The following is a 25,518-nucleotide window of genomic DNA, read 5'->3' as shown; positions in this document are numbered from 1 at the left end:
GTATGTACCACTTTTTAAAAATTTACAAAAATGGAATAATTTTGTTTATACTGTTGGACATCTTGCTTTTTCACCCCACTTAATAACATGGCTTAAGAATCTTTCTATTCCACCATATGTAGATTCACCTAATTCTAAGACCTACTGTAAAGTGAAAAGTCACAGAAATACACAGCCACAGTCTTTCACTCATAGAAAAAGTAAGGAATAAAAACCCAGATATGTAATCACCTCTGGGTAGAGGAAGGGGCTGGGGGCATAGCAATTGAAGGGTCAATCCATATGCTTTTGATTGTTTAAATTTAATGTTGGCAAGTAAGAAGCAAACAAAACCCCAGCTTGGGTTCAACTGTTCACAGACCAGAAAATCTCTAGGCCAAGGAATTACATCTACCACCCCTGCCATCCGGGTCCTCTGCCCCAGCCTTGGGAGGTACGGGGAGCAGGGCAGTGTTCTCATTCACTGGGAGGGAAAGATGCATACAAAGTCACCTGCAGGCACCTCCTCCACTCCACACTTCCCACCCCCACGACCCCAGAACCCCCCTCACCTCACTTCACATGCACAGACACAGAGAAACCTAGGAGTTTTATGGTCCGCCATCCATAGCTAGCACCTTGGGTCTCAGCCACCCCAACAGAACTTGAGCTGGGGGATCTGTCAGAATTATGTCCCTCAGATTCATGTTAGAATCCTCGGAGTGCTCCCTCAACAGTGAACTCCCGAGCTGGCGAACTCACGGTAGAGCAGGGTGAACAGGGAGGCGAAGCTCTCACTCTTAGGACGGAGGCACCTCTGGATCCCAGGCTGATCTGGGCGATGTTGACCATATTCTTCAAAGAATATAAATAACCTACCAGGAAGGCTGGTCCAGGGCTTTGATTACATTCCTGGAAAACGGTAGCTGTTCCAGCTCCAGTCAAGAGTATTTCTAGGAGTTTTTGGCTGGGATCACAAAGTTTGGCAAATAGTCCTGATGTGTATGGCAGACAATGGGGATTGAGGGGCACCCTGGTATTCAGTGACTTAGAATTCTGTTTGGTAATGACGCTGCCTCAAAAAGGGCTTTCTTACTAAGCACTTGGCAAAACAGCTTGTACTTCGGGACTCCAGGCCTTGACATAATACTTCAGCTTTTTCTTTGAAATGAGTTTGATGGGAATTCAGAATTTAGTAAAAGAACAGAAAAAAGATATAAGAAAATACTATTCAAATATCTAATGCTAAATATTTAAGATGCGCTATTATTGAAACACAGAATGTGGTCTCGTGGATTTGTTAATCTTTATACTCATGCCATTCAGATTAGCATAGAAAGTCATCTTCTGAATGGAAAAACTAAGAATGGGCCACCGACAAATGGTCAATTTAAACTGTAAAAGATGGTGTGCCCCTGAAATGGACACAATTAGATGCTCAGTTAACTTCTGTCTACCCGAGAAAGGAGGTCTGGAAGTGAACATCTAACTCTGGTGTCTCACTTGTCTCTGCTTCAATGATCTGGCTGTTTTCTTCTTCCTTCATTTCCTTTGTGGGCAATTGTGCAACAAAAATGCCTCCATTATCAGATTCAAAATTGAATCCTATGATACCGTAGCCTGAGGAAAAGGAAGCATTGAATATCATCCCTAGTTTTAGACCCAGAAGATATTTAGGAAATGTTACTGTATATACACCACATGCAACATTAGTGCTTTTAATTTCTTTTTTACGGGTGCAACGGAGATTAATTTGCATGAGCTCGTTTCAATTTCTGTAATAAGATCCAAATTTTGCATTAAGCTTTCCATCTCAAAAACAAACAGTTAAAAAGGACACATTTCTTCTTTCAAATGTTTTTATTATAGTTCTATTTTACAGTCCCTGCATCTAATATTCACTTAAAAGCTTGAATATATACCCATAGGTTCTAATTTGTTTTTCGTTCGTTTCCTGATTACCTCCTGTTTCTACGAGGAAACTTCCAAAGTTTCAAATGCTCTACAACTTGACAAAGCACCAGAACTACCAAAAAAGGGTCTACAGATCCAGGAAAGGCATTTCTTGTAAACTATAAAGTCAGAACTGGTCAACTATGCTCAGGAACAGTGTTCCACGAGAGGAGGCATCTGTTGTTAATCCCGAGTATGAACTGGTTATGGAATTTGAGATTTCAGGGAAGTATAAAGTCTACTGAAACAGGAGACGTTCCATATCCCACACCACTGTTACTCAACCCGAACTAGATTATGGAACTACGATATTTGTGTTTTTTTCAAAAGCTCATGCTGACACAGGCTACTTTCTGTTTACCACAGAGCAGCATGAAAGGGAGATCACACTGCTGTCACAGGCACTATCGGTCCCCTGATGTATCGCCTATGAGGTAAATAAAAGGATTTAACTGAAACCCATCAAGCCTTTAGAACCAACTTCTCATTCACCAGAGAGAGAGAGCAGCAGGTGAGACCTCAAGGAAGCAAGCTGACAAATCTAGAAGGGGAGATGTTCTGGAGAACAATTCTCGTGGTTTCTTGAACAAGTCAGTGTCGTTAAAAATACAAAACAGAATGACAATAGAGAAGGTAGGGGGTGGGGGAAGCTGTGCTGATTCAATGAGACGTGAGGTGAGGGGTACAACAAGGAGATACAATGTATGATCCAGGTTACAGAACCAGTTGGTTAAAGAACAGTATTTAATATGAATTCATTTTGATAAAATACGTGTGTGTGCATGTATCTGTATATACACACATAGAAAAGGATCTGGAAGAGTGCTTATCCATACACTCACCTTTGGTTAACACCTTAGTGTATCTGGGTTGTGGGAATGTGGTGTTTTATTTTATTTATTCTCTTTGTTACCTATCATTTCTTTAAATTTGATTTGTGATTATGGAAGCAATCATGTGATATTAGAACTACCAATTGATACACTGATAATATCAAAAACAATAATAACTGTCAGGAATTCTTAAATCTAATAAATTCTAAGACGAGATATCTTTAAAACCTAGAATAATGGGGGGAATATAGGCTACTATATAAACAAACTATGTAAACAATGTTAAGACAACTGGAAAGAATTGAGGGAAACATTGATAACACCTCACAATGTACGCCTATAGAATTGTTCAACAGATTAAAAAATTTAAATATAAAAAAATAAAGGAAGGAAAACCATGGAACTTTCCTGATTGGAGCGAGGGGTCTGGCCAGATGCATTCCTGGAGATCTGACTAGGATCTAATCAGGTCTGATCTAATGAAAGGAGCTATAATCAATGCTGCCATTTTAAGTGAAGTCTATTAAGTGATTATTTTTAGTGGTAATAATAGTAATAATAAAATGTAGTCCTTCTAAGAGAAGGGTTAGTGCCTTCAAGGATAATTGGGTTGGAGAGGGCGCTTAGGCTGATTTGACTCAGGCCCTACTGTGGATGTTCCGGTGGTGAGAGCGAATGGCATTCATTCATTCAAGAATTTATTTGATGCCTGTGTCATACACTGCTTTGGGGGCAAGCCAAATGTAGGGACTAATACCGTCCTCCCGGGGATAAACTGTTGGACTTTAGACTAATCCGTCCTGTCTCTAAGCCTCGAGTCCTCCACCTATTCAGACGTGTGTGCTCACCGTAGACCTAAGCTACTTAGATTCGGAATCCAACTTCACCTTTCTGTTATGTGACCACATGCAAGTTAATTTGATCTCCCTAAGCCTCAGTTTCCTCATCCATAAAATGGGGGAAATATAACTCGTTTTGTTGGGTTAAGTTGAGGTTCAAATTAAGATGGTCAACAGAAGGTGCAGGGCACTAGGGTGGTCACTCCTGATTGGTTCTTGCTAATTCTCAGTACCAGAGCAGGGTGGGCGGCTCAGGGAGTTCATTTCATTGGGGCAGTGTGCTGGTCACAGCACCCAAGGGAGGGTGGCTGGGATACTTACAAGGCCAGGATCTGGTGAGGGGGCTTCCTTCCATCCTGGGCTGCATGCTGCAGTGGCTCCGCACCCCGAGGAGGAGAAGTCGGGGTGTCGGGCGTCCCTGGACTGCAGACCCCACTCCCCCCGGGTGCACTGGTCCAGGCCAGGCCATCACAGGGCCAGAGGTGGACGCGACCCCAGCTCAGGTGATGGCAGCAAGGTTGCTCAGGTGATGGCAGCGAGGTTGGGGCACCCAGTTGTGTGGGAGCTGCAGGCGTGCCTGCCCACCAGCTTCCACCCGAAGAAGCTGTGAGAAGATTTGAAGAGACTGTCTGCCTGGCTCAACTCTAGCCATGCTCGTGGAGACCTGGGCAGCAGGACAGTCACAAACACCGGCACATCCAGAGCCCTGCTGGGCTGTGGCCCAGGGAAAGAAGTTGACTCCCATGGATCAGACACTGAGCCCTACTTGGAGAAGAGGATTCCCCAAAGTGCCCTGGAACCACTCTTCAGGAGGTCAGAATGGAGGGAGACTCCCCACAACCCTGCAAAGGCTACAGCAGCCAATCGGACTGCCCAGAAAAAAACCACAGAAAAGCCCCGGAGCTCAAGAGGCTCCACCCAGTGTCCCACAGTCGTGAGAGGAGACAAGGAAGAGCCACAGAGTTGCTCCAGTTTAGTCCTCAAAGCAGGAATCTTCTGGTTACTCCCCAGGAGTTGTCTGGGGACAGGCACAGACGCCCCGCGCTGGCCTATGTTGCATGCCAGAGGCCTGGAGAAGGCCACTCTGCTGCCTCCCAGCACAGACCGGGGCTCAGGCAAGAAGGACACCAGGGTGGCCCCAAGGGAAAGGAGCTATGCGTCAAAGCAAGGGGCACCAATCTTCCCAAAGGGACAAACTCCTGGTGGGTACCGAGGGACGTGAAAAGTCCAATGCTTTGATCAGCCAGAAATCACACCAGGTCTTCTCCAGAGAGGAAAGCCCAAGGCCTCTGTCCTGAGACAACACAACGATGATACGCCTTCAGTGAGGGTGTCAAGAAAGAAGGAAAGAGGGCCACTACATCCCTAAGTTTTCACCTCCGTGGGTGTTTGCTTCAGAGGCCTTAAAAAGCGAAAGCGCGAGGCTCCCAGAAAACCAAATCAGACAAAAGCAAGCAAAGTCTAGACAGCTTAGACATAGGAACGTGGGCAGGACGCCTGTTGCCCAAGGTGACAGAGAAAGTTCTAACAACTCGAGGACTCAGGAAGGGCAAGTAAACACTCCTTATTTGGACAGAAAGCCAGTGGGCTCCCTCCGTGACGCTGAGGAGGCCGATCTGCATGATGAACTGGAACCACCCACCATCCTTTGGAGACATACTTAACTACAACTGGCCCCAGAAGAAAAAGGAAAAGACCGTGAAAACTTCAGCAACCGCACTTGGAGAAAAAGGACTAAAAAGTGAATCTAAAAGCGCTGATGAAAACTTGGACTCAGGGGCGCCTGAGTGGCTCAGTCGTTAAGAGTCTGCCTCCGGCTCAGGTCATGATCCCAGAGTCCTGGGATCAAGCCCTGCGTCGGGCTCCCGGCTCAGCGGAAAGCCTGCTTCTCCCTCTCCCACTCCCCCTGCTTGTGTTCCCTGTCTTCCTCTCTGTCAAATAAATAAAATCAAGAAAGAAAGAAAGAAGAAAAAAGAAAAGAAAAGAAAAGAAAGAAAAGAAAGAAAGAAAGAAAGAAAGAAAGAAAGAAAGAAAGAAAGAAAGAAAGAAAGAAAGAAAGAAAAGAAAGAAAGAAAGAAAAGAAAAGAAACTTGGACTCAGGCCAGAGGTTGCCTAAGGTGAACCAAAGCGAGTCGGAGAAGCTGCAGCCGCCGGGAGCCGGTTCAGCCAAGCTGAAAGAGGTCCCCACTGATGCATTACCAGTGTCGCCACACCTCCCATTGCCCACGGTACAGGCCAGTTACTGAGCACTTCTGCCTCGGCGTTGATGTCCTCCTTCCAACCAAAGCAAGAAGCACTGCCTTCACCCCAGGAAGAGGAAGCAGCTGGATTTCCTGGGCGCAGAATGAATTCGAAGATGCACGTGTTTTGTGGTTGCAAGTGCGCCTATCTCCGCAAAATGACGACCCTGTGTCAACAGCGCGTCCGGGTACTTAAAAACACCATCCATCTTGGAAGTGGGAGGAGTCCCGCATTCTGTTCTCGAGCTCATGCATTTTGGAGATCCGATGCCTATCAGCTACATCGAATAAATACAATCATGTGCTAGTTGAAGAAACGTACAATATGGAAACTTCCTTGTCACCAAAACTTTAAGAAAGTCCAGAAGAGCATAGGGCGTGGTGGGAGACACACGTGCGGCTTTGGGATGCCCGAGAGCGGCCGCTGCCAAGTACTGACAATGAATATCAGATCTGCACCTGCCAATAAGCCCAAAGGCTGACGGGCAAAGCTGACTCTTTCAACCATGTGGCCTAGTCCCCTCCTGATGGTCGAAGGAGCCAGGAGAAGTTTGAAATAGGAGGATCCGTGGATCAAGCCAGCACCATCCCCCCCAGGAAGCAGCCATGCTTCCTGCCGCAGTGCCAGTCTGAACCTCTTCTCGGAGAAGCCGGGCTCTGACCGCCTGAGCTCCAGCGGTGCCCAGGGGGTGTGGTGGCCAGCAGCAGGAAACCCGCCAAGAAAACTGCCCCGATGATGGCCAAGACAATGAAAGATTTCAAGAAGAGATTCTCCCAACGGTAAACTGAGGACTCTCACCGGACATGGAATTTGAGGGGAGGAAAATGCGGGCATTGGGGGTTAGGGGATGGGACTTCTGAAGGAGACCAGAATCTTTTGCTTTGTGGAAACTTTTGGACTCTGACTCCTGGACTTTTCAGATGTTGCACCTGTGAGCCTCTGTGCCACGGCCTCCCTGCCTGGAGAATACTTCAGAATGCTGACGATGGGAAGCCTAGGTTTCACTGAGGATTTTAAGATCGACTATTCTTTTGTCAAGTCGCCTCTCAGTAAACAGTAAGACATCGTTTTAATTAATAGATAGTATCCCCAGATTGTACTTAAATAAAGAAGTAAAACTACTTGGCATGTTTTTTGTTGTTGTTGTTTTAATCTCAGAGTAAGTAAGACCATGGACACAAACCACACAAACCATTAATGAAAAAAACTGATAAATTTAGCTACATAAAAATTTTAGTAATCAAAAACAAGGTCAAAGGACAACCATCCGGGAAAGATATTTACAATTTTATCAATATTCAAAAGGCCAAATTCCTTTATGTATAATAAGTACCCACAAATCAAAGGGAAAAAAGGACCAACAATTTACTATAAAAATGGGCAAAACATAGGAAAAGATAGTCCACTGCAAAGGAAACACAAATGAGTCTTAAATATATGAAAAGATGCTCAATCTTATAAAAATGCAAATGAAAGACATAATGTGATACAAACTTTTACCTATTAGATGAATAAAGTTCAAAAGAACAGCCTGCTGTGTTGGAGCAAACTATCACACATTACTAGTAGACGTACAAATTGATACAACTTTTCCTGAAGTTGCCAGGCAAAATGTTGAAAGTATATATTCTTCGGTACAGCCATATCAGTTTTAGGATGAGAGACTGAATATATCAATGGATAGTGGTCAGACCCACATAAGCTCAGGAAACCAGACCGCAACCTCGGCAGCAACCATCCCAGAAAACCAAACCACAAACTCTATAGCAAGGAGTCCAGGAATCGAAATCGCAGCCTCTGTAGTAACGGGCCCAGAGGGGGTGAGGATTTGGTCAACAACTGCCAGCCTCCCAGTTTTTGTTCCCAGCTTCCAAATAAGGACCAAGCAGAGAAAGCCAAATATGGTCTCCAGGTCAGTCCCATAAGGTACCCTGCTTCTAGTTAGCCTGCCGCCAGCTGTCCCGAGTCAACAACCTCCAGTCAGAAAATACCTGAAGACTTCCTTTTTTTCACTATCCAGCTTTCCCACTCCCTTGCCTGCCTTTGATTCTCTGCCAAATGCAAGTGATGGTACCTGACTCCCTTGCTCCAGCACGTTCTCAGGAAAGGGCTTGTGCTCTCAGTTGGATGGTTTCCATTTATTTCAGCAAGAACTTTATTGTGCAGATTCACATATGTCAAATACACACACATAAAAACTCTTTAATATAGCAACTTCCCTTATAGGATTCTACCCTACAGATATACCTGTGTGGGGGTGGGGCGGTGTATTCATTAAGGCACAGACATGACCGAGGCATTTGAAGCCACTTTTTCCCAAGTTCATTTGCCTGCCTCTAAGAAGCTAAGATGCTGAGTAGTATGTTTGACAGCCTCAAGGTGCTATCGGTGCAAAAGTTGGAATCCAAGACCAAGCATAACAGGGGACCCTGGTAAAACCTGGAGGGCTCGGTCCCAGGAATAAGGACAGAGGAGAAGCTAAGCGGCCCAAACTCAGTCTCTCATTCTCTACGTGGCCCAGAAAAATCGCGGTCCCTGAAACTGGATTAAGATGTTCCTGGATTGAGGGGCACCTGGGCGGCTCAGTTTGTTAAGCGTCCAGCTGATCTCAGCTCAGGTCTCAATCTCAAGGTTGTGAGTACAAGCCCCATATTGGGCTCCACCAAGTGTGGAGCCCATGTTAAAAAAAAAAAAAAGATGTTCCTGCTAGTACCTCTCCCTCAGCACAGCACAGTAATGCCTCTTATCCCCACTTCTATTCAACATTATATTAGGGGTCTTAACACTAAGATTAGGCACGAATGTTAAACAAATGGCATACGAATTGAAAAGAAAGAATTAACTCTGTCTTTCTTAACAGATACGATTGCATAGATAAAGAAGTCAAAAGAATCCACAAATAATTCCTAGAATTAATAAATGAATTTAGCAATGTTGCTCAAATAAAATAAATATACAAAAATTCATTGTATTTCTACATATCAATAATAAACACAAGATGGGGGCGCCTGGGTGGCACAGCAGTTGAGCGTCTGCCTTCGGCTCAGGGCGTGATCCCGGCGTTATGAGATCGAGCCCCACATCAGGCTCCTCCGCTATGAGCCTGCTTCTTCCTCTCCCACTCCCCCTGCTTGTGTTCCCTCTCTCGCTGGCTGTCTCTATCTCTGTCAAATAAATAAATAAAATCTTTTAAAAAATAAACATAAGATGAAGTAAAAAACAACCTCAAGAAACCATTTAGAGTGACGTAAAAGCCATTTACAATAATATCAAGGAACTAAAAGTATATCTAACAAAAGATGGGCAAAATCTCTATGCAGAAAACTCTAAATTGCTATTGAAAAAAATTAAAGTTGGAATAAAAAGGATAGGCATTGATCAGAAGATTCATTATTTTTTGTCAATACTCCTTAAGTTTATTTTCAGATTCAATTCCAGCCCAATTAAAATCCAGCAACTTTTGTGTAGTTCGACAAGTTGATTCTAATGCATAAATATGTGTTGTCAGTAATAGTAACCATTTGACAAGAAAGAACCGGTAAAGTCTTTGCTTTAATAGATACCGAGATTGCACAACTAGTTATTGAGACAGTGTGGTATTAGCATAGGAAGTAGACAACTAGACCAGTGGAACAGACTTGAGGGCCCAGAAACAATTCTGCATATACATGGACAAAGAATAGTGTGGGAAAGGACATCTTTTCAGTTAATGCTTTTGGAAAAGCTATATGTCCTACCTCATCCCTTACACACAGACATGTGTATGTGTGCATGCACACACAAATCAGTTCCACATGAATTACAGATCTACATGTGAGCACAGTAAGATTTTTAGAAGACAATATAAGAGAATATCTTCATGATTTTGGAATAGGGAAAGATTTTCTAAGATACCAAAAACCCACTAACTGTAGAAGAAAAGATGAATAAAGTGACCTTTATAAAAATATGAATTTGTGTTCATAAAAGAAAACATATTAGTATGCTGCAAATATCAGCACTTAAAAGAATTAATATACAAATATGTAGTGAGTTCCCCCCAAAAATCAATTAAAAAGACAAACTCACCCAATAGAAAAATGGACAAGAGAAATAGGTGCTTTGCAAAATGAGATATCCAAATGGCTTATAAACTAACAAAAAAGTACTTGACCTCATTTGCAATCAAGGAAACATAAAATAAAGGATAAACAATTGATAATACCAAATACTGCTTAGGATGTGGAATGATGGGAATTCTCGTGCATTGTATATAAACTGATATAACCACTGTGGGAAATCGTTGGCATTACCTACTAAAGTTGGACTTACGGCTTTTCTGTGTTTCAGCAATTCCTCTTTTTGGGCTCCTGTTTACCTGTTAGCTGCCTTCCCTACTAAAACATAATCACCGTGAAGGTAGAGGCAGTGTCTTTTTTTTCACTCCCACATCCTCAGAACTTAATGTATCTGACTCAGGCTCTCCATAAATATTTGTGAAAAGACCTACAAGATATGTAATAAAGTAAGGGGGAAATACAGAATGAAGAAAATGATCTCTCCTGTGAAAGGAAAAAATATATAAATATATATGCACTTATGACATGTGAATATATTTCCAAATAGATATATAAGAAATGACAGATAAGTTTCTTACGGGGTGAGAAAGCAGAAATGGGCAAGGGGTGGAGAGTAGGGAAGAAAGCATTTACTTCTCATTGTATATCTTTCTGTTAAATACTGTGTGAATTTTTATAGCACTTTTGAAATCACCTTTATGAAGTATCGTTTACATATAGTACAATGCGTCCATTTTAAGTGCACAGTCCCATGAGTGTGTGCACGTATGAAATCAACACTCCCATCCAGACTTAGAACATTTCTGTCACCCAAATGTGTTCCTTCTGCCCCTACGGTTGTTGCAGAATTCAGTTCCTTAGTAGCTGAAGGACTGTGGGCCTTAGTTTCTGGTTGGCTGTTGGCTGGAAGCTTCCTTTTGTTCCTTGCCCCATGGGTGTCTTCAGAGGGCAGCTCATAACATAGCAACTTGCTTTGTCACAGCCAACAAGTGTGTATCCTGCTTGGAAGTTTTTGAGTTTCTTGGATCTGTGGGAGATTTTTAGCCATGATTTCTTCGTATGTTTTTCTCCTCTTCGTCTCCTCTTCGTCTTTGACTCCTTGATATTGTCCTTCATGTCCCTGAAGCTTTGTCCATTTTTTTCTTCAAACTTTGTCCATGTGCTGCAGTTTAGATAGTTTCCAGTGAGTCTTTCAAATTAAAATACTGTCTTCTTCAACTCTGTGAGTTGTGCTTTATTTTATATTTTTGTATCTTCTGGTTTTTTCCTCTTTAGAATTCTGTTTTCCTTAAATCCTTAAACATAATTATCATAGCTATTTTTAAAGTCCTTGTCTGCCAATTCTGTCTTCTCCACTATTTCTGTTGACTGAGTCTTGTCCTGGTTTTGTTAGGTTTTCCTGTTTCTTACGACCGCTAGTAGTTTTTTATTATAAATCAGTTTTTGTGAAAGTCTGGATTTTCTTGTCTTCTTTTAAGTGTGTTGACTTTTATTTTGGCAGATAGTTTGGTTATTTGCGGGTAAGTCTGATCCTACCAAGACTTGCTTTTAAGCTTTGTTAGGAAAGAGATCTAAAGTAGGCTGACTCTAGGGCTTGTTGAGCTCGCTCCTAATGCACAGCCCTCCTGGAGCCTCTACTAAGCGCTCTGATCTTCCACAACATTTCTCCACTCACGCTGCTTGGCATTAAAATGGCTCTCAATGTTACAAGGACGTTATATGAACACCACTAGTTGTTCAGCTTAACGTTGCCTGGCAATTGGCTTTTCCCCAGCTTTGTATGTTTTTTACTCTGTAGATGCACAGCTTAGTATTCAGCCAAAAACTCAGAAATATGGAGCAATTTGTTTGCACAGCCTTCTCCTCTCTGTTCCCCTTTTCTCCCTGCATTAACCATCTAAGTCTTCCCAAACTGTACTCTCAGTCTCATTTCTTCTCTGCTTAGATACTCCCTAGTTACTGCTTCCAAGCAGAAGTGCTTCTCTCATGAGCACACTGTCCACCAGCTGAAAATAGATGATTTACATACTTAGGCCAGGTTTCTAGCTGCGTACAGGAGGAAGGTCGGTCTGGCACCTGTTACTCGAACACAGTGGAAAGCAGAGGCTATATCAATTTTTTTTAACGCATACAAGATTTATCTGGGTGATGGGGCACCTGGGTAGCTCAGTTGGTTGAGCGCCCAACTCTTGGTTTTCGCTGGGATTGTGATCTTGGGGTCTTGGAATCAAGCCCTGCCTCAGGCTCCCCCTCAGTGGGAAGTTGGCTTGAGATTCTCTTCCTCTCCCTCTGCCCTTCCCCCTCCTCATACAGGCACACACATGCTCTCTCTCGCAAATAAATAAACTCTTAAAAAAAAAAGATTTATCTGGGTGGTGATACATATACTTTTTACATTAAAAATAAAGCCTAATAAATGTTGTTTTTCCAAAAGAAGGTATTTTTAAGCCAAACCATCGAATATACAAATTCACATCTGTACACTCTCATATTCTCTCTTAGTGGTTAAAAAAGAAATAAAACACAAAGCCAAGTCTCCAAGAGTAGCTGTGTGACATCAGCAAAGTGTTCCAGGTTGTTTGATCAGTCTCCCTTTGTTGGTCCACGTCCAGGAAGAATGTGGTCCCACAGCAGCCACAGCATTTTAGACGATGCCCACAAGGCCGCAGCAGTGGTCAGTAGTGAGGTGGTTAATCTTCCTTATGTAAGAGCAGAGAAGAGCACTTAAAACATAAAAGTTACTTAAAATTCGGCTTCGCTTTATGGTGATTTAGAGTTTGTTTAATTAGTATTTAGAACTGCACATTGTTTATAGCTATTGGTATTTCAATAGATGCTTAAATGTTTGAACATTTAAAGTTTAACAAGCCTCAGTTCTTTGAAGAAAAACATTGATGTAATTAAATTTTCAATTACTCTTTTTTTTAGGGGCCCATGCAATTAATAAAAGCTAAGGCATTTAACAACACTCATTTAAAAACCTAGTCAACCACCTCATTAATTAGCTAACACTTATAGTTGATATTTTTTAATATAAAAGTCTCACAAAGGCAAAGTCACAACTTTTGAAAAATATATATAATGACATACGAGAAATAAAATTAACTTTGTTCCAGGATTATTCTGTGTACATATGAATGTGTGGAACAATTATGGCTTTCCAAAAATCATTCTTGTGTGTTGATACCAATTACTGTTTGTTTTGAATTGTGTGGTCAAATTAAAAACACTGGCAGAATTGCTCCTCAGAGCTTCCTTGCCCTTAGCACATTTTTGAGGATCTTAAATTCAAGTTGAAAAGAAGAAAGTCGCAGAGGTCTACAAATTGGAAAAAGTCTTATTTTAATTAAACACTACATTTTTGGGGGTTTTTTAATTGTTTTTGTTCAAGGTTTCCCTCTCCTTTATTTAATTTCTTCTTTTTAAAATTTTTTATTTAAATTCAATTTTGTTAACATATAGTGTATTATTAGTTTCAGAGGTAGAATTTGGTGATTCATCACTTGCATATAACACCCATGCTCATTACGTTAAGTGCCCTCCTTAATGCCCATCCCCCAGTGACTCCATCCCCCTACCTTCCTCCCCTCCAGCAACCCTGTTTGTTTCCCATAGTTAAGAGTTTCTTATGGTTTGTGTCCCTCTCTGTTTTTATCTTTTTATTTTTTTCCCTTCCCCATGTTCATCTGCTTTGTTTCTTAAATTCCACATATGAGTGAAATCATATGGTATTTGTCTTTCTCTGACTTATTCCACATGGCATAATACCCTCTAGTTCCATCCACTTCGTTGTAAATGGCGAGATTTTTATTCTTTTGATGGCTGAGTAAATATTCCAGTGTGTGTGTGTGTGTGTGTGTGTGTGTGTGTGTGTATACCACATCTTCTTTATCCATTCATCTGTTGATAGACATCTGGGCTCTTTCCATAGTTTAGCTATTGTGGACATTGCCGCTATAAACACTGGGGTGCAGGTGCCCCTCTGAATCACTATGTTTGTATCCTTTGGATAAATACCTAGTAGTGCAATTGCTGGGTCGTAAGGTAGCTCTATTTTCAACTTTTTGAGGAACCTCCATACTGTTTTCCAGAGTGGCTGCACCAGCTTGCGTTCCTACCAACAGTGTAGAAGGGTCCCCCTTTCCCCACAACCTTGGCAACATTTGTCATTTCCTGAGTTGTAATTTTAGCCATTCTGACTGGAATGAGATGGTATCTCATTTTGGTTTTGATTTGTATTTCCCTGTGCAGAGTAATGTTGAGCATTTTTTCATGTGTCTGTTGGCCATTTGTATGTCTTCTTTAGAGAAATGTCTGTTCGTGTTTTCTGCCCATTTCTTGACTGGATTATTTGTTTTTTGGGTGTTGAGTTTGATAAGTTTATAGATCTTGGATACTAGCCCTTTATCTGATAAGACATTTGAAAAATCTTCTCCCATTCTGTAGGTTGTCTTTCAGTTTTTGTCGACTGTTTCCTTTGATGTGCAAAAGCTTTTTATCTTGATGAAGTCCCGATAGTTCATTTTTGCTTTTGTTTCCCTTGCCGTTGGAGATGTGTCTAGCAAGAAGTTGCTGTGGCCAAGATCTCAGAGGTTGCTGGCTGTGTTCTCCTCTAGGATTTGGATGGATTCCTGCTCACTTTAGGTCTTTCATCCATAGTGAGTTTATTTTTTGTGTATTGTGTAGGAAAATGGTCCAGTTTCATTCTTCTGCGTGTGGCTGTCCAACTTTCCCAACACCATTTGTTGAAGAAACTGTCTTTTTTCCATTGGATATTCTTTCCTGCTTTTGCAGTTGACCATATAGTTGTGGGTCCATTTCTGGGTTCTCTATTCTGTTTCATTAATCTATGCGTCTGTTTTTATGCCAGTTCCATACTATCTTGATGACTACAGCTTTGTAATATAGCTTGAAGTCCAGAATCATGATGCCTCCAGCTTTGCTTTTCTTTTTCAGGATTGCATTGGCTATTCAGGGTATTTAATGGTTCCATACAAATTTTAGGATTGTTCTAATTCTGTGGAAAATGTTGGTGGTGTTTTGATAGGGATTGCATTAAATGTGAGTGACATTTATAGCAACACAGGCCTACCTCAAGGAAGAAAAGTTTCAAAATCTCAAATAAACAACCTATCCTTACACCTAAAGGAGCTAGAAACAGAAGAACAAACAAATTCCAAAAAAAGCCAGGAGAAGGAGGGAAATAATAAAGATTAGAGCAGAAATGAGTGGGGGGGGGAAAAGACCCTAGAAGAGGAAGTGACAACAGACAGATATGACAATAAAATTGACAGATGGAAAACAATTGGATAAATGCCAGCTGGCTTAAGAGAACAAAGACAAAAGCAAAAGCCAACCAAAATAAAAAAAAACCAACACCTATAGACAAAGTAGTCAACAAGAAGCACCTTAGTATGACAGAGCCCTAGACAATTACAGGAACCGAGTGCACTGGGTACTTCTGGAGTCACCAGGCACTTCTAAGGACAGAAATAATGAGGAGCAGGCTGAACAGAGTATAAGAGATTCCCCGCCCCACCCCAGTCACGTGACAATCCCTCCCTTACCCTGGCTGAAAATCGGACATTTACTCTGAGAAGAAACTCAACCACACAAACTTTGGAAAGGACAAAGTAATTAAGTATGCAATTATGTAATTAAGGAAGGAGTAATTAAGTACAATCTGTGCACTGAATAGTGAGAAGAAATCTCCCACCTCACACACAGCTGTCTTCCTCTGTTTAACTCCAACAATGGCAGCAACCAAGTTTATTTTGCCCTTAGTCTTATAGGAAGGTGTAAAGTCCTATAGGAAGGTGTAAATTTCTCCAATTGGAGAAATTGAAGATCTCAGAGCAATCGTATATGTATGTATATATAGTTTGAAACAATAAAAATCATCCAAATAAAAAGGAAGTATTCTGGAAATCCTAATACAGTAGATGTTGTAGGTGATCAAAATTCCTTGTGGACACGCAATCCTTTTTATATCCAGTTCACCAAATCACTGAACCCATGCCACCTTTTTCCTTCTGCAGACCCCTAATCAGCACAACTCCTTGCATTTCTACCTCCTGCAAAATCAAGCCATCAATGGGCATACCGAAATATGTCTCTCAGCGCCATCTAGGGAATGAAACAAAAAATAAAACCGCACCTGCCTTCAAGTTTCATGAATTCTGTTTGAGAAGCTATGTCACATGCAGGAAACAGTAACATGAATTAAACACAAAACTGAACACCTGGGTGGCTCAGTTGGTTAAGCAGCCAACTCTTGATATCAACTCAGGTCATGATCTCAGGGTCCTGGGACGGAGCCCCACATTGGACTCCCTGCTGAGCAGGAAGTCTGCTTCAGGATTCTCTCTCTCCCTCTGCCCCCCGCCAAATGGATGAATAAATCTTAAAAAAATAAAAATAAAAATAAATGAATCACAATGAAATACTAACTTGTATGGTACAGAGTATGTGGAGTTCGGAGACATGTCAGATCAAAGAGAATGTGCCTGGGTCAGTGGGAGGCAAAGCAGAAAGTGGTGAGGAAGAGACTGGATGCACAAGTTGGGCTACACCATTGCAGTGCTCAGTAGGTCACATCAAGGTTCGGGGGTTTTATCCTAAGTATGATAAAAGGCAATAAAAGGATCCCAGCCATGGAATGACAGAATTTTAAGATCACTGGATGAAGAATGGACTAGAGGGAGGCAAAAACCAATAGGAAGACTAGTTAGGAGACTATCGCCGTGGTAGAGGTAAGGGATTATGGTGGCTTGGATCACGATCCCGGCTGAAGAAATAAGGATGATTACAGAGCTATTATAGAAGTACATTCAGTAAGATCTGCTGCTGTCTTCCTTATGTAGAGGACACAAGGGAGGGTCTAGGAGGAAGGAGCTAAAAATAACTCCCAGAATTCTGATTTGAGCAATTGGTGGATGGTGGTTTCACATTCCCAGGTGGAGGAAGACTGGGACAGGTCAGGTTTTAGAAGGGAAGCAAAAAGTTAGATAGTGAACAAATTAAGTTGCGGATACTTGAGACACCCCACTAGGTTTGTCAAGTGATCAGCTGATTCATTGTCCTCTCTGTATTCTACCTTCTAGGACACCGTGTGGGTTTGGGGCCCAGCAAAGAAATCCACTCTAGAGTCAGTTTAGGGGGGTGGGGTTTGTTGGCATGTAGATGGCATTGGAAATCATGAAAATACGTGAGACCATTTAGGGCAGTGGTTTTCAAACCTGGATGTGTGTTTACAATGCACTTTTCAAGACCCCATCCCAGACTGCTTCTGATTCAGTAAGTCTTGGTGAGGTCCAGAAATCTGCTTTATTAAAAGCCAATCCAAAAGGTTCTGATGCAGGTAATTCGGGCTGGATTGAAATAGGCTTGAGGACAATCCAGACATGAGACAGTAAAAACACCAACCCTTTCCGGAAGCTGGAGAGAAATAGGGAGGTTGGTAGGTAGAGGGGAATGTGAGGCCAACCAGAGAGTTATATCTTGTTCTGTATTATTAGTTTTTTTGTTTTGTTTCTTGAAGGTGGGAGACACTAGGGCAGTGGTTCATAACCTTGGCTACACAACTGTAATCACCTGCTGGGCTTTAAAAAAAGTGTTGATGCACGGAATCCACCCAAAATCAGTAAATCATAATCTCTAAAGTGGAGGCCCAGATGTCAGCATTGTTTTAACTTTAATTTTATTTATCCTCCCTCCTCCCCAAAGCATTGTTTTTACTTCTGAAGTGCCTGGCATTGAGTATGTCCTCAATTCATGTGACTTATTGTGTAAAGTACTGTTCGCCAGTTAGCAAATGAACAACAGAAACCACTGTATGTACTGCAAAATTCATATAATCTTCGTGCGAAAAGGATTATAGTCCAAGAACTGAAGTCCAAGAAAGGAATTAAATACCTAAGTTCTGGGCGCCTGGGTGGCACAGCGGTTAAGCGTCTGCCTTCGGCTCAGGGCGTGATCCTGGCGTTATGGGATCAAGCCCCACATCAGGCTCCTCTGCTGTGAGCCTGCTTCTTCCTCTCCCACTCCCCCTGCTTGTGTTCCCTCTCTCGCTGGCTGTCTCTATCTCTGTCGAATAAATAAATAAAATCTAAAAACNCAAAACCAAAAAAAATACCTAAGTTCTCTCGGCCTTGGTAAGTGGAGAATCAGGATCAGAACCCACGGTTCCAACTCCCAGGTCAGAGGTGCCCTGCCTTTGAACAATGTTCATTTTGACCACTCCCCACACCTGCTCACCCACCAAGACAGCCGGTCTGATAAACATCACACCGTTTCCTAAACCACAAACTGCGGTGCCTTTCATCAAATCCGTGGGCACTCCCAAACCCCGCCTCGGTCCCAGACCCACCTTTTCCCATCACAGCCTCAAGCCCAGTCCCCTGGGCTTGACCAGTGGGGCCTAAGGTCCCTCCCTGCGCTTGCGCCACTCGGCGGGGGGGGTGGGGTGGGGTGGGAGGGGTTGTCGCCATAGAAACCGCAGACACGCAAATCGGCCGGCAGCAACAGGAGAGAGGAGCTCCTGGGACAGTCCTTTTTTTGGAGGGGGGGGTTATATTCTTTCCTTACCGCTTCCCGTGCCTGGTGCGTGAATTTGAGGGTCTGGTAAGAAAGCTCCATCAGCTACTGTTTTAGGGCCGGAGAGGTGAAAAGGGCCAGTACTAGCCTGACCAGTACTTCCAAAGAAAGCCGTTCGGGGAAACCTGACACTTAACTAGACCGCCCCTTTCAGGATTGGCCGGAGCTTAGAAAGGTCAGCCAATCGCTGGGCACAAATGGATTCTTTCTCATGCCAATCAATATTAAAATAAACACGTTTAATCCGGAGCGTTGGCAGGCACTGACCAATCAAGAGATGGAGAGGGGATGATTGACAGCGATTGGGTCGGGGTTTGAAGTTGTTTTGGTTCACGTAATTTCTGTCTCTAGAACGCAAATTAAGAGGTTTATGTACCATAGTATTTCTCCTTGATTTCAGCAGCTGTTCAGGCTCTTGTGACCCAACGCTTACATTTTCAAGACTACTCTTTGACATCCCGTCTTTTCTAGGCCTTCTTTTTTTTTAATAAAAAAAAATTTTTTTTAAGATTTTATCTATTTATTTGACAGAGATAGAGACAGCCAGCGAGAGAGGGAACACAAGCAGGGGGAGTGGGAGAGGAAGAAGCAGGCTCATAGCAGAGGAGCCCGATGTGGGGCTCGATCCTATAACGCTGGGATCACGCCCTGAGCCGAAGGCAGATGCTTAACCTCTGTGCCACCCAGGCGCCCCTAATAATACTTTTTATTATAAGATGTTAGTCACCACACAGTACATCCCTAGTTTTTGATGTAAAGTTCCATGATTCATTACTTGCGTGTAACACCCAGTGCACCATGCAATACGTGCCCTTGTTAATACCCATCGCCAGCCTATCCCATTCTCCTACCCCTCTCCCCTCTGAAGCCCTCAGTTTGTTTCCCAGAGTCCATAGTCTCTCACGGTTCATTCCCCCTTCTGTTTACNTAACGCTGGGATCACGCCCTGAGCCGAAGGCAGATGCTTAACCTCTGTGCCACCCAGGCGCCCCTAATAATACTTTTTATTATAAGATGTTAGTCACCACACAAGTACATCCCTAGTTTTTGATGTAAAGTTCCATGATTCATTACTTGCGTGTAACACCCAGTGCACCATGCAATACGTGCCCTTGTTAATACCCATCGCCAGCCTATCCCATTCTCCTACCCCTCTCCCCTCTGAAGCCCTCAGTTTGTTTCCCAGAGTCCATAGTCTCTCACGGTTCATTCCCCCTTCTGTTTACGCCCCCCCTTTCTTCTTCCCTTTCTTCTCCTACCAATCTTCCTACTTCTTATGTTCCATAAATGAGTGAAACCATATGATAATTGTCTTTCTCTGCTTGACTTATTTCGCTTAGCATTATCTCCTCCAGTCCTGGCTCTTTGGGCAACTAATCTTTAACATAGCAGGAAAAAACATCCAGTGGAAAAAAGACAGTCTCTTCAATAAGTGGTGGTGGGAAAATTGGACAGCTACATGCAAAAGAATGAAACTTGACTACTCTCTCACACCATACACAAAGATAAACTCCAAATGGATGAAAGACCTCGATGTGAGACAGGAATCCATCAAAATCCTAGAGGAGAACATAGGCAGCAACCTCTTTGACATCGGCCATAGCAACTTTTTTCATGACACATCTCCAAAGGCAAGAGAAACAAAAGAAAAAATGAACTTGTGGGACTTCATCTAGATAAAAAGCTTCTGCACAGCCAAGGAAGCAGTCAAAAAAACTAAGAGGCAGCCCACGGAATGGGAGAAGATATTTGCAAATGACACTACAGATAAAAGACTGGTATCCAAGATCTACAAAGAACTTCTCAAACTCTAGGCCCCCTTCTGCTGCCGTATTTAGGTAAAGGTCTGGAAGGAACTTCTGCTTTACTTTGAAATGTCTGCCAAGTGGTCCTTTTAGACGGGAAGAATCTGGTATGGATTTTGGCTGTCAGAGGCTTTCTGGGATGCAAAGCGTGCATCAACCTTTCCCTTCTCCTCCAACTCCCTCCACATCAAACCTATGCTCATTAAAAGTGGACAGACATGGACTTGACGTTTTCCTCTGCTCCGTTTTCTTCATGTGTTAACTACTTTGTGTCTTCAATGTCTTTCCCTTCTGTCTTGTTTGCTGTTAATCCTATTCTAAACCATCCCCCGTTCGTTATCTTCAGGCTTCTTCTTGCATTCTCTACCCTTAGGATACAAAAATATTCAAGTTTCCTCAATCTAAAAACAAAACAAAACCCAAAATTTTTTATCTTATAAGTGCTGAATTGAATCACCTCTCTCCCATTCACTTCAAGCTTTTTTGAAAGGACTGGGTGTCCTCTTCTTCCCTTTGTCACCTCCCATCCATTTCTCAACACATTCTGCCCCTCCGTCTTTGAAGCTGTTCTTACCAGAGTCTTTAATAACTTCCTAATTAGGAAAACCAATTATAGATTATTTTACATTTTTATCTTATTTAAACCTAACACCATTTGAAGCTGTCGAGACCACTCTCTCATTAGAAATAATAACTGTAACTTATTAAACATCTATAGCACCACACAACACACTATGTGATTTATGTGGTTATTTAATTTAATCCTAACACCCCATGGGAAGTCATTAACACTCCCAATTTACAGTTGTGGAAATGGGCTCAAAGAGCCAAATTAGCCAATTCTAAGTTATCCAACAAGATAAAGTTAGGATGCAAAATTGTCTCCCGAGTGAAGCCAGTGTACCTTTCCACGACATCACCCATCACCCTCCCTGTCTAGTTTCACCTGTCATTCCCACCCCAACCCAGGCAACCCCCCCAATCCCCAGATTACATGAATTGTGAACTACTCCTGAGCAGTTTCTTTTGCTTAGAGGATCCCTTTCACCTCATTTGCCTAATAAAAGCCTATCCTGCCTCCTCCTAAGACTCAGCTCAGAAATCACCTTCTGGGACAGTTCAATGGAACTTTTCCAATCACTACACTTACCCCAGGCAAAGTTTAGGCAGAGAGTAAATTGTTCCTGATTTCATTACATACCTTTCCTGCTGCACTGATTACATTGTTTTGTTGACATGATTTTCAAAAAATTAAAAGCAGTATTCTTTTTAATATGAACGGTCACATGTCAAAGATGCCCCTTAAGTCCTTGAGGGAGCCAGTAAAATGGTAAAGGTGGTTTAAAGAACATTTTGAGGTACCAGATATTCACAGGCATTTAAAGAAAACATAGTTAGGGTAAGACTGCTGGGTTAGATACAAAACTGGCTAATGTTCTATAGGGCAATAGCCTTTGGAATTTTTTCTAAGGGGCATAGATACATTCCTCTGGTTTTGGCCATTTACATTTCAATTTTAATTAAAATTAAATAAAGTTAAAAATTCAATCCCTCAGTCACACTAGCCCCATTTCTAGTCTTTAGTTGTCATATGTAGCTTATGGTTGATATACTGAACATTTAGAACATATAGAACATTTCCATCATCACAGAAAGTCCTATTGGATAGAGGTTGGGCCTCCTAAACATTGTTCTAGCGTGACATTGAAAGGTCATGCTATACTGTTTTGCTCTATTTCCAAATTTAATGTATTTTTTTCTAAGGAATCTCCTTCACATGACCACTGGCTTTCAAACTTTTCTAACCAAGACTCACATTAAGAAATTCATTTTGATCAACTTATATTTGACAAGTGAGCCAAGAATACTCAACGGGGGAAGGACAGTCTCTTCAGTAAATGGCGTTGAGAAAACCAGATATTCAGATGCACAAGAATGAAATTGGACTCCTATCTTACATCATTTACAAAAATTAACTTGAAATGGATTTAAAACTTAAACCTGAGACCTGAAATGACAAAACTCCTAGAAGAAAACATAGGAAAAAGTTCTCTAACATCAGTCTTAGCAATGATTTTTCTTTGGATATGCACCAAAGCACAAGCAACAAAAACAAAAATCACCAATAGGGCTTACAGAAAACTAGAAACTTCTTCACAGCAGAAGAAATTATCAACGAAATGAAAAGACAACCTATGGAATGAAAGAAAAAATTCACAAACTATTTTTCTGCTAAGCGGTTAATATCCAAACTATATAAGGAACTTACACAACTCAATAGCAAAACAAAACAAAACAAAACAAAACAAAAAACCCACAAAAAACCAAAAAACCTGAACAATCCAAAAAAAAAAGGAAGACATACAAATGAACAACAAGTACATAAAAAAGTGCTCAACGTCTCTAATCATCAGGAAAATGCAAATCAAAAACACAGTGAGACAGACCTAACACCTGTTAGAATGACTATTATTAAAAAGACAAATAACAAATGCATGCAAGGATACAAAGAAGAAGGAACCCTTATGCACTGTTGGTGGCATTATAAATCGGTACAACCACTATGGAAAACAGTATGGAGCCTCCTCAAAAAATTAAAAACAGAACTACTGTTTGATCTATTAATTGCACTTCCGGATATATATCCAAAGAAAATAAAATCACCAGCTTGAAGAGATACCTGTACCCTCAAGTTCATTGCAGTGTTATTTACAATAGCCAAGACATGGAAACAACCTGAAAATCCAGATGATTATAGAAATACATCTCTATATGTGCTTAAAGAAAAAGAAGTACCATTAACTTAGAATTCTATATCCAGTGAAAATATTCTTCAGAAATGAAGTTGACTTTGAAAAGGTGACCAACAGGAGCTGGAAGGTCAGAAAGGAAACTATGGAAGTAGTCTAGATGAAGAATAATGAGGCAGGGGCTATAAGGGCTGACTGAGGGGAGATTTGCAGATGAGGTCTTTGGAGACCACCTAACCACAGAGTTATTCCTACAGTTAGTTTTCTATATTTTTTTTGAGGATTTTATTTATTTATTTGACAAAGAGAGAGAGCGCACAAGCAGGGGGAGTGGTAGGTAGGCAGAGGGAGAAGCAGGCTCCCTGCTGAGCAAGGAGCCTGATGTGGGACTCAATCCCAGGACCCTGAGATCATGACCTGAGCGGAAGGGAGACGCTTAACTGACTGAGCCACCCAGGTGCCCCTACAGTTAGTTTTCTAGACCAGAAGTTCTATTACACTACTACTTAAAAAATCCTGTGCGGTGTCCAAGATCATCCAAACCTTTCATCTTGACACGTATGTCCCCAATCTCATCTCACCTTGTCTTAAAATTAGTTTTAATTAAAGCCAGCACTTTATTTTTTTATTTTTTTTCAGAAAGACAGCCAGCAAGAGAGGGAACACAAGAAGGGGGAGTGGGAGAGGAAGAAGCAGGCTCCCAGCGGAGGAGCCCGATGCAGAGCTTGATCCCAGGACTCCGGGATCACGCCCTGAGCCGAAGGCAGACGCTTAAGGACTGAGCCACCCAACCACCCCAAAGCCACCACTTTAAAAACAAAAAGCAAACACAAATGCATAGGTTTTCCCTTTAAGAAAGAAACTCGGGGTCACCTGGCTGGCTCAGTCAATAGAGCATGTGAGTCTTGATCTCAGGGTTGTGAGATCATGGGTTGGGCATAGAGTTTACTTAAAAGGAAAAAAAAAAAAAAGAACTCAACTTTTCTCACTGAAATTCTCCGCTAGCTAGATTTGCTGGGCTAGGGCGGTGTTTCTCAGACTTGTCACTATTGACATTTGGGATAGATAGTTCTCTGTTGTGGGGGACTGGGAGGGTTAGCAGCATCCCTGGTCTCTGTCCACTAGATACCAGTAGCACTGCCCAAAATTGTGACAACCAAAAATGTCTCCAGGCATTGCCGAATGCCAAATGTCCCCTGGGGAGCAAACTCATCCTTAGATTAGAACCTAGGAAATACACATAAGCATGCACACCTCCATCCCCAGCCCAGATAAAGTAAAAAAAAAAAAAAAAAAAAAAAAAGGGAAAAGTTCCGTTCAACAGATTTTTTTTTCTTTTTTAAAAAAATCTTAATTCCAGTACAGTTAGCATACAGTGTTATATTAGTTTCAGGTGTACAATAGAGTGACTTGACAATTCTGTACGTTACTCAGTGCTCATCAAGATAAGTGTACTTCTGGGGCGCCTGGGTGGCTCAGCCAGCTGGGCGTCTGCCTTCAGCTCAGGTCATGATCCCAGGACACTGCGATCAAGCCCCACATCAGACTCCCTGCTCAGCGGGGAGCCTGCTTCTCCCTCTCCCTGCCACTCCCCCTGCTTGTGCTCTCTCTCTGCCAAATAAATAAAATATTTTTTAAAAGTTTATTGAAAAAAAAGATAAGTGTACTCTTAATCCCCTTCACCTTTTTCCCCCACCCCACATGCATTCAACAGATTAATTTATCTTCACTTCTGGAAGAAGTTTCCATGCCCCCTTCCATACCCTCTTCCTCTCAGGGTCCACATGGACCTTTTCCACAGCTGGCCCCTTGAGTCTTTGTTTTTCTTTTTTCACACTCTTTCACATGGGCGCCCTTTTCAGCATGTCAGAGAAATTCAGAAACACGTTGCTGCTGCAGATGTCCACCTGGTCCGGCTATACCACATGGCATCTCCAGAGGGGACTGTGATATTGGACATCTGGCAGTTCCTGTTGTCCTCTGCCTCTGAGCTTCCCATGAGGCACCTCACCAGTGTTTGTCTCTCCTTTTGTGGCATTCAGCCTTAAGTAGGACCTCACTTGGCACACCAGTAGACATCTCCACGGGAAGAGAGTATGGCCTGGGGCTGCCTCCTCCATTCTGTTGCAGCAATAACTCCAGGGACCGTGAAGGTGTGAGGTGAGCATATGGTAGGCTCCCTGCTCTCAGAACCATTTCTTTTTAATGTATCAGTGTGTTGCTTCTCAAATATTAATACTCTCCGTTTTCTAAGAAAAACATATTTTCCCTCCTTTTATAAAACACATTAAAATTTCTTATGCTTGAGTTCTAAACAGTCTAAATAACTACCAAGGTAACCAAACTGTGTCTGATGCACACATTAATGATGCTTCCAAGTTGTGTCATTTGAGGTCTAGGAGCTAGAGCTCGAGCTTAGCCCTTCTTTCTCAAGGCATATTATTTTCTGAAGTATTGAAAACAGT

At 42.2% G+C, this 25,518-nt stretch overlaps 1 protein-coding gene across 1 annotated transcript in view; it reads right to left on the bottom strand.

Moving 5' to 3' along the window:
• The window catches only part of KATNAL2 (katanin catalytic subunit A1 like 2), a 65,835-nt gene extending 47,247 nt beyond the window's left edge, over positions 1 to 18,588 (bottom strand). The window contains exon 1 of the mRNA XM_002918126.4: positions 18,490 to 18,588. Within this exon, the coding sequence (XP_002918172.2) occupies positions 18,490 to 18,540 (51 nt within the window). The 5' untranslated portion in view covers positions 18,541 to 18,588. The remainder of the gene's footprint in view (positions 1 to 18,489) is intronic.
• Between the last annotated feature and the right edge of the window lie 6,930 nt (positions 18,589 to 25,518).

The sequence above is a fragment of the Ailuropoda melanoleuca genome, chromosome 14 (assembly GCF_002007445.2).
Source record: "Ailuropoda melanoleuca isolate Jingjing chromosome 14, ASM200744v2, whole genome shotgun sequence".
Taxonomy (NCBI): Eukaryota; Metazoa; Chordata; class Mammalia; order Carnivora; family Ursidae; genus Ailuropoda; species Ailuropoda melanoleuca.
This window is presented reverse-complemented; position numbering and strand designations above follow the sequence as displayed.